This window comes from Bombina bombina, chromosome 2, assembly GCF_027579735.1.
Source record: "Bombina bombina isolate aBomBom1 chromosome 2, aBomBom1.pri, whole genome shotgun sequence".
NCBI lineage: Eukaryota > Metazoa > Chordata > Amphibia > Anura > Bombinatoridae > Bombina > Bombina bombina.
The window spans coordinates 769,058,816-769,071,571 of NC_069500.1; the positions used below are offsets into that span (position 1 = coordinate 769,058,816).

The following is a 12,756-nucleotide window of genomic DNA, read 5'->3' on the forward strand; positions in this document are numbered from 1 at the left end:
AACTGAATGTTTCAATAGGGCAAAATGTCTGGCCACTGGTTGGTCAGAGTCACCACGATCAATAGCTGTTCTTATTGCTGATCTGTGGTTGGCCATTCTTGTACGAAGGTCGTCCACAGTTTTTCCCACATAGAACAAACCGCATACACAGTGTAACAAATACACTATGTATTTGGTTGTACATGTGACCCGATGTCTGATGCTGTAAGTCCTATTCTTGTAGGGATGTCTAAACACTTTACCAGTTGTTAATCCATTGCATGTAGTACATCCTAAACAGCGGTAACAACCAGGTTTAGATTGCAACCAGGTCTCTTTCATATAACTGCCCCTGGGGTCTGTCTTGACAAGTTGGTCTCTTAAAGACCTCGCTCTCCGATATCCCATTCTAGGTGGTGCTGTTCCCTCAAACTGTAGATCCGGGTCTGAAGATATAAGAGACCAATGTTTGCGTATGCTCTCAGCAATAGCTGGTTTGTCAACATCAAATGTTGTGGAGAACGTCATTCTATTATCTTCCAAAGATGTTTCCGTGTAAGTCAGTAGATCCTCCTGCTGTAGCTTCAATGTATCCATCTTCTGTAGTGCTAGATCTTGTTTATTGTACCCCCTCTGGATGAAACGTGATTCCATAGTATGCATTTGTTGTTCCCGAAGATCAGCTATGGTATTGTTCCTGGCTGTTCTCTTAAATTGCGATAAAGGTAGAGCACGTTTGAGGGCTGGAGGGTGGCAGCTATGGGCATGTAGTAAAGCATTACGGTCTGTTTCTTTTGTATATAGTGTCGTGCACAGTCGACCTTCTTTCTTAAAAATTCTCAGGTCCAAAAAATCCACACTCGAGTTGTTGTATGTCAGTTTGAATTTAATATTTGGATGTGCTGCATTGACACTTGTAAACCATAATAGTAAATCTTCCTCTGTACCATGCCATATCAGGAAGAGATCATCTATATATCTTTTGTAATGGGAGATTCTGTCATCCTGGAATAATGTTGTTCCTTTCGTTTCGAATTCTGCCATGAACAGGTTGGCATATGTGGGTGCCACATTTGACCCCATGGCGGTCCCCGCAATTTGCAGGTAAAATTCCTTCTCGAAACGAAAGTAATTCATCTCCAAGCATGCTGTTAAGAGTTCCTGGATCGCATCAACAGGTGGACCCACATATGGGTATTTGGCCAATTGCCTGCATACTGCCGCTATTCCCTCATTGTGAGGTATTATTGTATACAAGCTGGTCACATCCATAGTGACCAGCAAGGTATCCCCTTGTATATCAGTAATGGTGCTGAGTCTTCTTATCATAGCACTTGAGTCCAAGAGGAAAGAATCCATACTCCTAACCAATGGTTGGAGTATATTGTCCAAGTAGATAGCAATTGGCTGAAGCAGTGAGCCTATGGCCGAGACTATAGGTCTCCCTGGGGGGGTTTTCATATCCTTGTGGATCTTTGGTAGAGTATAGATTACAGGAACTCTTGGATGTTGTACTGTCATAAAGCCCAGGGAGTCACCATCTATACAGCTAGTCTCATGCAAGTATTGAAGCATGTTGTCAAGTTTTCTCTTGTATGTACTTGTGGGATCACCTCTTAGTTTTGTGTAGGTATCTTTATCCATCAATTGTCGCATAATTTCAGCCCGGTAATCAGTATAGTTTTGAACGACAATGGCACCCCCTTTGTCCGCTTCCCTTAGAATTATGGAAGTGTTGTTTTGTAGGTCAATGAGAGCGCTTCTTTAGTCTTTGGTCAGATTGTGTCTATACTGATCCCTCCTTTGATGTGGCCTCAAAGTATCCTGTTGTACCATCCTGGAAAAGGTTCTTATAGAGGGGTTATAGCTTGTAGGGTCAAATTTACTCTTCTCTTTGAATATCTTTTTCGGTTGTTCTTGATAATCCTTGAAGTATTCTTTCAGTCTCAAATTCCTTGAGAACTTCTGGATATCTATAAATAGTCCAAAGTCATCACACTTGACAGTTGGTATAAATGACAAGAACCTTTTCCAGGATGGTACAACAGGATACTTTGAGGCCACATCAAAGGAGGGATCAGTATAGACACAATCTGACCAAAGACTAAAGAAGCGCTCTCATTGACCTACAAAACAACACTTCCATAATTCTAAGGGAAGCGGACAAAGGGGGTGCCATTGTCGTTCAAAACTATACTGATTACCGGGCTGAAATTATGCGACAATTGATGGATAAAGATACCTACACAAAACTAAGAGGTGATCCCACAAGTACATACAAGAGAAAACTTGACAACATGCTTCAATACTTGCATGAGACTAGCTGTATAGATGGTGACTCCCTGGGCTTTATGACAGTACAACATCCAAGAGTTCCTGTAATCTATACTCTACCAAAGATCCACAAGGATATGAAAACCCCCCCAGGGAGACCTATAGTCTCGGCCATAGGCTCACTGCTTCAGCCAATTGCTATCTACTTGGACAATATACTCCAACCATTGGTTAGGAGTATGGATTCTTTCCTCTTGGACTCAAGTGCTATGATAAGAAGACTCAGCACCATTACTGATATACAAGGGGATACCTTGCTGGTCACTATGGATGTGACCAGCTTGTATACAATAATACCTCACAATGAGGGAATAGCGGCAGTATGCAGGCAATTGGCCAAATACCCATATGTGGGTCCACCTGTTGATGCGATCCAGGAACTCTTAACAGCATGCTTGGAGATGAATTACTTTCGTTTCAAGAAGGAATTTTACCTGCAAATTGCGGGGACCGCCATGGGGTCAAATGTGGCACCCACATATGCCAACCTGTTCATGGCAGAATTCGAAACGAAAGGAACAACATTATTCCAGGATGACAGAATCTCCCATTACAAAAGATATATAGATGATCTCTTCCTGATATGGCATGGTACAGAGGAAGATTTACTATTATGGTTTACAAGTGTCAATGCAGCACATCCAAATATTAAATTCAAACTGACATACAACAACTCGAGTGTGGATTTTTTGGACCTGAGAATTTTTAAGAAAGAAGGTCGACTGTGCACGACACTATATACAAAAGAAACAGACCGTAATTCTTTACTACATGCCCATAGCTGCCACCCTCCAGCCCTCAAACGTGCTCTACCTTTATCGCAATTTAAGAGAACAGCCAGGAACAATACCATAGCTGATCTTCGGGAACAACAAATGCATACTATGGAATCACGTTTCATCCAGAGGGGGTACAATAAACAAGATCTAGCACTACAGAAGATGGATACATTGAAGCTACAGCAGGAGGATCTACTGACTTACAAGGAAACATCTTTGGAAGATAATAGAATGACGTTCTCCACAACATTTGATGTTGACAAACCAGCTATTGCTGAGAGCATACGCAAACATTGGTCTCTTATATCTTCAGACCCGGATCTACCGTTTGAGGGAACAGCACCACCTAGAAGGGGATATCGGAGAGCGAGGTCTTTAAGAGACCAACTTGTCAAGACAGACCCCAGGGGCAGTTATATGAAAGAGACCTGGTTGCAATCTAAACCTGGTTGTTACCGCTGTTTAGGATGTACTACATGCAATGGATTAACAACTGGTAAAGTGTTTAGACATCCCTACAAGAATAGGACTTACAGCATCAGACATCGGGTCACATGTACAACCAAATACATAGTGTATTTGTTACACTGTGTATGCGGTTTGTTCTATGTGGGAAAAACTGTGGACGACCTTCGTACAAGAATGGCCAACCACAGATCAGCAATAAGAACAGCTATTGATCGTGGTGACTCTGACCAACCAGTGGCCAGACATTTTGCCCTATTGAAACATTCAGTTGCTGATCTAAAGTATATCATCATTGATCATGTGCCCCCTCTTACTAGAGGGGGTGACAGAGGTAGAATACTACTACAACGTGAATCTAAATGGATTTACAATCTGGGCACCATGGCCCCCCAGGGGCCTGAACGTCAACTTAGATTGGCATTGCTTTTTGTAGAATACCTCTCTTTGATACCTTCTTGTTGCATGTTTCTTGGTGGTTCTTTTATTTCTTTTTCTTTTTCATTTCTTTTCTTCTTCTTTTTATGTTTGCTTTTTTATGTTTGTTTTTATATTTATATCTATATATATTTTTATTTGTTTTTTGTTTTTATTATTATTATTTTTCACCTTTTTTGGTTTGTCTTTATTTGTTTAATTCTATATATAGTGTTTATGGTTCACTTGGTGATTTTTGTTCTCTGTACATTTTTCTTTGGTTTTTTTGAACCTAGATTCATGGACTTATATAGTTTGTTTTGTTGGAGGTTTAGTGGCTTGAGTCCAAATAGAATATAAATTGAGTGATTTGTATAGCTCCTTCTTTTAGTTACGGTGTTAGGATAAAGCAAAAATTTTTTCCCCGTTTTTTGGTATTTAAGATTGGCAAGATGTTTGAGCCCATTACTATGACAGATTGTTTTGTTAGCAGATATCTATTCCTACAGCTATTGTGTACAATGCACTTTTTATGTTTCTATGTTTTTATCTAGGATTCCGCCGGGTGGCGTCCTGGTTGCTATGGCAACCGGTGACGTAGGGCTCTACGCGTGGCAGCTTACTTCCGGTACGCCGCTGGCGGGATCACACTTGGGAGCGGGTTTGTTTGTGTATATAAGGTGAGTGAATGTACATACCTGTAACTGTTGTCTGAGGACGGGGGCGACCCCGAAACGTCACACATTAAAAAGATTTTTTGCTGAATAAGACCCGGTGAGTGCTTTTCTTGTTGGATGCTTATATATATATATATATATATATATATATATATATATATATATATATATATATATATATATATATATATATATATATATATATATATATATATATATATATATATATATTCTCAGTTTAAATGTGCTCCTTTCCCATATTTTCTTCTTCTCCTTGTTTAGCTATACATCAGACCAGTGAGGTGGAAGGGTCTTTAAGAGAACTTGGAGTTTTGGGAATCTTTGCCTCCTCCTAGTGGCCAGGAGTTGAATTCCAGGGAGTAATGGCTCATGGACTCTCACCATTATGAAAGAAATTAATTTATCAGGTAAGCATAAATTATGATTTTTATCAGACTGGAAGCAATGCATTAAAATTCAGTCTCCTTTCAATAAATGTAGGCTTATTATTTAGTAGTACCAAAATAAATTAACTGGCATAGCTTTTAGAAAGAATTTATTATGATACAGTTAGAAATTTTGAGGTTACAAACTTATATTCTTTTGTAGTGAGCACAATACAGAACACAGAAACACAATAAGACAACTATTAGAGTGCACTTTGTCACATATAAACAAAACTTTATTTTAGACAAAAATTATTACTAGTCCTATAACAAAAAATAAAAAACGGTTTAGAAAAGGAATTTTTGAGAGTGTGTACCCAAATTGGCAAGAATGCCCATGGTATATTTTTTAAAGTGACATTAAAGAACTATCAAAATTATTATTTTTTTATTCCATTCTACATTTCAACAATAAAAGTTTAACTGCTGACATATAACATGTATTTGTAAGAAAAAAAAAAATTACAGGGAACATTGAACACTTGAAATTAAATGGGCATGAAGCACAATTTTTTTCTTTCATGATTTAGGTAGAACATACAATTTTAAACAACTTTCCAATTTACTTCTATTATCAAATTTGCTTCATTCTCTTGGTATCATTTGTTGAAGGAGCAGCAATGCACTTTACTGAACACATGGGTGAGCCAATGACAATCAGTATATATGTTACAGTTAAAGTGCAGAAATCAGTTATTGTGCACATTACCTAGCTAATCTGCAGATTAACTAGGGTGATCAGTTAAAGTGCAGAAAAATTGTTTCATTTCTCAAATTACCTAGGTAATCTGCACATTACCTACTAGGCACTAGTTAAAGTGCAAAAAATGCACATAGCATATATATATATATATATATATATATATATATATATATATATATATATATATATATATATATATATATATATATATATATATATATATATATTTTTATATATATATATTTTTATATATATATATATATATATATATATATATATATATATATATATAAATATAAACTAAAGGGAGTCCCATGGTTTTTCCTATGATAATCAGTTCATATCACTTTTTTTAGAGAGCCTGGAGCACTTTCTTCTGAAAATGGAGGTAAAAACAAAATCTTAAAGGGCACTTTATGCATCATTCATTGCCCAGACACACTTCAACTTCTTAACAAGTTTATAGTAGTTTTCCCAAGGGTATAACAACTGCTCTCATTCTGTTTTTGCATTTATTAGCATTTTGGCCTCTATACTTCTAAGCATTGTATATTTCCCATTCTGCATTCTGAATTGTTACAGAATCGACTTCCCTGCAACCCATTGTGGAATTATGCAATGAGCACAAATAAATGTAAGAACATCGTACTGAGAATGTGAAATATCTGTCATTCTAGCTGTAATGTATCTGTGATAATACAGTTGAAAAACAAATAATACACTTTCAAGCACTTTAGCTTTTTAGAAAAGTTTCTCTTGTGTAAATTGTTTATTGAAAAAGAAGCCGAAGAATGTTCCGCTTTCGGCCGAGGGCAGATACGCTCCAGAGTGCTCTGTTCTAATCAGAACCTCAGGCGCCGCAACTGCCTCTGGGAACCTTACCATGGGTCTCAGCCCGCACGTCTTGAAATTCTCTGTCTGGGAAATTATCTATGTATCTATCGAATCTATAATAAATGGATAGATTCAATAGATAATTTCCCAGACAGAGAATTTCAAGACGTGCGGGCTGAGACCCATGGTAAGGTTCCCTGAGGCAGTTGTGGAAATTGGAACATTCTTCGGCTTCTTTTTCAATAAACAGTTTACATGAGAGAAACAAACTTTTCCAACTTTAACTACACGGGACCCGTTAATGTGCACATTACCTAGGTGATTAGAACAGAGCACTCTGGAGCGTATCTGCCCTCAACCGAAATTGGAACATTCTTCGGCTTCTTTTTCAATAAACGGTTTACATGAGAGAAACAAACTTTTCCAACTTTAACTACACTGAAGCAGTTAATGTGCACATTACCTAGGTAAAGTGCAGATTCTGCACTTTAACTGAGCAAATCACTTAATCTGCAGATTAGCTAGGTAATGTGCACATTAACTGTTTCTGCACTTTAACTGTAACATATATATGCAGCCACCAATCGGTAGCTAGAACCTAGGTTCTTTGCGGCTCCTGAGCTTTCCTAGATAAACCTTTCAGCAAAGGATAACAAGAGAAGGAAGAAAGATAACTAACAGAAGTAAATTGGAAAGATGTTTTAAATTGTATGCTCTGTCTAAACAATTTGAGTTTCATGTGCCTTTAAATACTTGACATTTAAAGGGGCAGACTCCAGACTTAACACCACTATAGCATACACAGTTGCAAACTTTATTAATCCATTTATAATTGGCCCTAGCAGATGAGGAATCTTTATTTCTTTCTTACAAATATTCAACACACAAAATGAAAAAACAAAGTAACAATACAAATCAATAACTATACATTTCAGATTTAAATAAAAAACATATGTAGTATTCTTCTCGATACTACCTAATGCACGTAAAAAAATAGGAGAAAAAGAGAAGACGCAATTGTGGAAGAAATAGAAGAGAGGAAAAAAATGTGCTGTGTTACATCAGTCTAGTGAGAGACCTTGTTTTTGGCATTATGGTGCTCCCTGGTACAATTCAGTACTGTAGTGAAAGGGGAAAAAACACACATATATATATAATTTGATGTAGCATTTATTTAGTGCCTCTTTAAGCGCTACAATTTCAGCCAATGAAACCAAGCGATTTAGTAGCAGACTGCCAGTAAAAGCGTTGTGTCATAGGTTTGCCGCCCCTGCTTTACAATATTCTTTGATGAGCATTGCACTCCTTTAAACAATTCAACAATGTCATGAATACTCATTGCCTGGGGTTTTTACATTTCTCCTATTCATGATTCATTTGTTTAAACATTTAAAATACTGGAATATTGTTCATATACGGGATATATACTTGGTTTGTATCTCTTTCATCTTCAGTTGCTTCTGTTTCCCTGTCTTCCGTTCTTCATGGCAGGAAGCTTACAAGCTGATCTACCGAACATACCTGAATGATGGTTTCTTTAGCCTATGGAGAGGCAACTCAGCCACCATGGTACGTGTCATCCCATACGCTGCCATACAGTTCTGCGCTCATGAACAGTACAAGAAACTACTCGGCGAACATTATGGATTCCAGGGAAAGTAAGTCCAATTAGAGTATATACCAGCTGTGTAGTTTGTTCTGTCATCTTTCACTACATTTTGTGTATAGGAATTCTTGTTCAGTACAGGTGGAACAAAAGAGAAAGGGTAACTTAGGGAACGGAATAAAGGGTAAATATGGTACCTAGTGTATTTTGGGAGCTCTAAAGACAGAAATGTTACTATAGTATATTTTATGTACTTACTAGAATGCACTAAATAAGTGTATTTTATTAACTGACATATATTTGTGATAGTTATGTATCCTATTAAATACATGAGAAACTTTTGACTGTTGCCAAAACATTTGCCTTGTATCTGTACAAATAATTTCTGGTTTTGTGCAGGTTTCTTTTTTTTCTTTTTTTATTTCTTTGATCTGGAAAGGCCTGTCTACATCCTTTACTCAATTAAAAGATTTGTTGTATGCGCTGAGACTTAACGTAACTGTAGCCAGTATGACTGACTGCTAATGTATTCTTGTGCTCAGATTGGGAGACCCAGGCAGATTCCCTTTAGAGGAAGGCAAAATAATAAATATAAAAATAGATTGACCTTTTGGAAGTTTCTAACATAACTTTATACAGGTATACCTCACTTTACAGCGCTTCACTTTACAGCGATTCGCTAATACAGCGCTTTGTGGAGCTGAAGTTCAACCTCCAAGGATTTTGAAACAGTGCTATAATCATTGTGAGATTGCTAGAAAAGTGAATGGCACCATTGTGTTATGCTTAGTTCACTCTGTTTATAGCATTGCAGTGCAATCTGTGTCTCAGTGCTATAGTCTGGCAAATTTTACTACAGTAATTGTCACAATTTTACAGGTACAGTATTTACTGAATACTAATTGAATACTTGCTGTGATACTGTTAAACTAAATGTAGCACTATTGCACCCCTAATATATGTTAGTTCAAACATGTTTTCAAGATTTTAAACACTGAAAAGAAAGTTAAAACTGCCTTGTTTCACTTTAAGGCGGTTTTCACTTTACAGCGGGGCTCCGGTCCCTAACCCGCTGTAAGAGCGGGGTATACCTGTAGTCCTTTATGCTCATAAATATTGGTATAGAAGACACGGCTACAAGACATTTACTGTCAGGTGTGTGTGCTTTTTCATTTAAAAAAAAAAAAAAAACTTTATTGAAGAATGGACGCTATACGTTTTATTTTTTCTATTCTTTAATTGTTCTAAATACAATCAGTTTTTTTTTCTTTTGCTAAAATTTAGATTTCTTCTGTTATGTGTGATCAGTCCACGGGTCATCATTACTTCTGGGATATAACTCCTCCCCAACAGGAAATGCAAGAGGATTCACCCAGCAGAGCTGCATATAGCTCCTCCCCTCTACGTCACTCCCAGTCATTCTCTTGCACCCAACGACTAGATAGGATGTGTGAGAGGACTATGGTGATTATACTTAGTTTTTATAACTTCAATCAAAAGTTTGTTATTTTACAATAGCACCGGAGCGTGTTATTGCCTCTCTGGCAGAGTTTGAAGAAGAATCTACCAGAGTTTTTACTATGATTTTAACCGGAGTAGTTAAGATCATATTGCTGTTTCTCGGCCATCTGAGGGAGGTAAAAGCTTCAGATCAGGGGACAGCGGGCAGATGAATCTGCATTGAGGTATGTAGCAGTTTTTATTTTCTGAATGGAATTGATGAGAAAATCCTGCCATACCGTTATAATGACATGTATGTATACTCTACACTTCAGTATTCTGGGGATGGTACTTCACTGGAATTACTCTGTAAAAAGTACATTAGACCTTTTAATAGGTATTTATTATGTTAAACGTTTTTGCTGGAATGTAGAATCGTTTGCATTTTCTGAGGTACTGAGTGAATAAATGTTTGGGCATTATTTTTCCACTTGGCAGTTGCTTGTTTTAATTGTGACAGTTTCGTTTCTCTCTCACTGCTGTGTGTGAGGGGGAGGGGCCGTTTTTGGCGCTCTTTGCTACGCATCAAAAATTTCCAGTCAGTTACTCTTGTATTTCCTGCATGATCCGGTTCATCTCTAACAGAACTCAGGGGTCTTCAAACTTCTTTGAAGGGAGGTAGATTCTCTCAGCAGAGCTGTGAGACTTATATATTGACTGTGATTAAAAACGTTGCTCTCTTATTTTTACGTTTCAAATTTAATTATTGTTACTTTACTAATGGGAACAAACCTTTGCTAAAAGTTGTGTTGTTTTCAAGGATTGATGCTATAACAGTTTTTCAGTTCATTATTTCAACTGTCATTTAATCGTTTAGTGCTTCTTTGAGGCACAGTACGTTTTTGTTAAATAAGATTGTAACCAAGTTGCAAGTTTATTTGCTAGTGTGTTAAACATGTCTGATTCAGAGGAAGATACCTGTGTCATTTGTTCCAATGCCAAGGTGGAGCCCAATAGAAATTTATGTACTAACTGTATTGATGCTACTTTAAATAAAAGCCAATCTGTACAAATTGAACAAATTTCACCAAACAGCGAGGGGAGAGTTATGCCGACTAACTCGCCTCACGTGTCAGTACCTGCATCTCCCGCCCGGGAGGTGCGTGATATTGTGACGCCTAGTACATCTGGGCGGCCATTACAGATAACATTACAAGATATGGCTACTGTTATGACTGAAGTTTTGGCTAAATTACCAGAACTAAGGGGCAAGCGTGATCACTCTGGGGTGAGAACAGAGTGCGCTGATAATACTAGAGCCATGTCTGATACTGCGTCACAGCTTGCAGAGCATGAGGACGGAGAGCTTCATTCTGTGGGTGACGGTTCTGATCCAAACAGATTGGATTCAGATATTTCAAATTTTAAATTTAAATTGGAGAACCTCCGTGTATTACTAGGGGAGGTTTTAGCGGCTCTTAATGATTGTAACACTGTTGCAATACCAGAGAAATTGTGTAGGTTGGATAAATACTTTGCGGTACCGGCGAGTACTGACGTTTTTCCTATACCTAAGAGACTAACTGAAATTGTTACTAAGGAGTGGGATAGACCCGGTGTGCCGTTCTCACCCCCTCCAATATTTAGAAAGATGTTTCCAATAGACGCCACCACACGGGACTTATGGCAAACGGTCCCTAAGGTGGAGGGAGCAGTTTCTACTTTAGCTAAGCGTACCACTATCCCGGTGGAGGATAGCTGTGCTTTTTCAGATCCAATGGATAAAAAATTAGAGGGTTACCTTAAGAAAATGTTTGTTCAACAAGGTTTTATATTGCAACCCCTGGCATGCATCGCGCCGATTACGGCTGCGGCAGCATTTTGGATGGAGTCTCTGGAAGAGAACCTTAGTTCAGCTACGCTGGACGACATTACGGACAGGCTTAGAGTCCTTAAACTAGCTAATTCATTCATTTCGGAGGCCGTAGTACATTTAACCAAACTTACGGCTAAGAACTCAGGATTCGCCATTCAGGCACGTAGGGCGCTGTGGCTAAAATCCTGGTCAGCTGATGTAACTTCTAAGTCCAAATTACTTAATATACCTTTCAAAGGGCAAACTTTATTTGGGCCCGGTTTGAAAGAAATTATCGCTGACATTACAGGAGGTAAGGGCCACGCCCTGCCTCAAGACAAAGCCAAAGCTAAGGCTAGACAGTCTAATTTTCGTCCCTTTCGGAATTTCAAAGCAGGAGCAGCACCAACTTCCACTGCACCAAAACAGGAAGGAGCCGTTGCTCGTTACAGACAAGGCTGGGAACCTAACCAGTCCTGGAACAAGGGCAAGCAGGCCAGGAAACCTGCTGCTGCCCCTAAGACAGCATGAATCGAGGGCCCCCGATCCGGGACCGGATCTAGTGGGGGGCAGACTCTCTCTCTTCGCCCAGGCTTGGGCAAGAGATGTTCAGGATCCCTGGGCGCTAGAGATCATATCTCAGGGATACCTTCTAGACTTCAAATTCTCTCCCCCAAGAGGGAGATTTCATCTGTCAAGGTTGTCAACAAACCAGATAAAGAAAGAAGCGTTTCTACGCTGTGTACAAGATCTGTTATTAATGGGAGTGATCCATCCGGTTCCGCGGTCGGAACAAGGACAAGGGTTTTACTCAAACCTGTTTGTGGTTCCCAAAAAAGAGGGAACTTTCAGGCCAATCTTGGATTTAAAGATCCTAAACAAATTCCTAAGAGTTCCATCGTTCAAAATGGAAACTATTCGGACAATCTTACCCATGATCCAAAAGGGTCAGTACATGACCACAGTGGATTTAAAGGATGCTTACCTTCACATACCGATTCACAAAGATCATTACCGGTATCTAAGGTTTGCCTTCTTAGACAGGCATTACCAGTTTGTAGCTCTTCCATTCGGATTGGCTACGGCTCCAAGAATCTTCACAAAGGTTCTGGGTGCCCTTCTGGCGGTACTAAGACCGCGAGGAATTTCGGTAGCTCCGTACCTAGACGACATTCTGATACAAGCTTCAAGCTTTCAAACTGCCAAGTCTCATACAGAGTT

General features: G+C 38.6%; 1 protein-coding gene across 1 annotated transcript in view; it reads left to right on the forward strand.

Annotated features, from left to right (window-relative positions):
* Window positions 1–12,756, forward strand: part of SLC25A42 (solute carrier family 25 member 42) — a 428,471-nt gene that overhangs the window by 213,526 nt on the left and 202,189 nt on the right. The window contains exon 5 of the mRNA XM_053702913.1: window positions 8,126–8,292. Within this exon, the coding sequence (XP_053558888.1) occupies window positions 8,126–8,292 (167 nt within the window). The remainder of the gene's footprint in view (window positions 1–8,125; window positions 8,293–12,756) is intronic.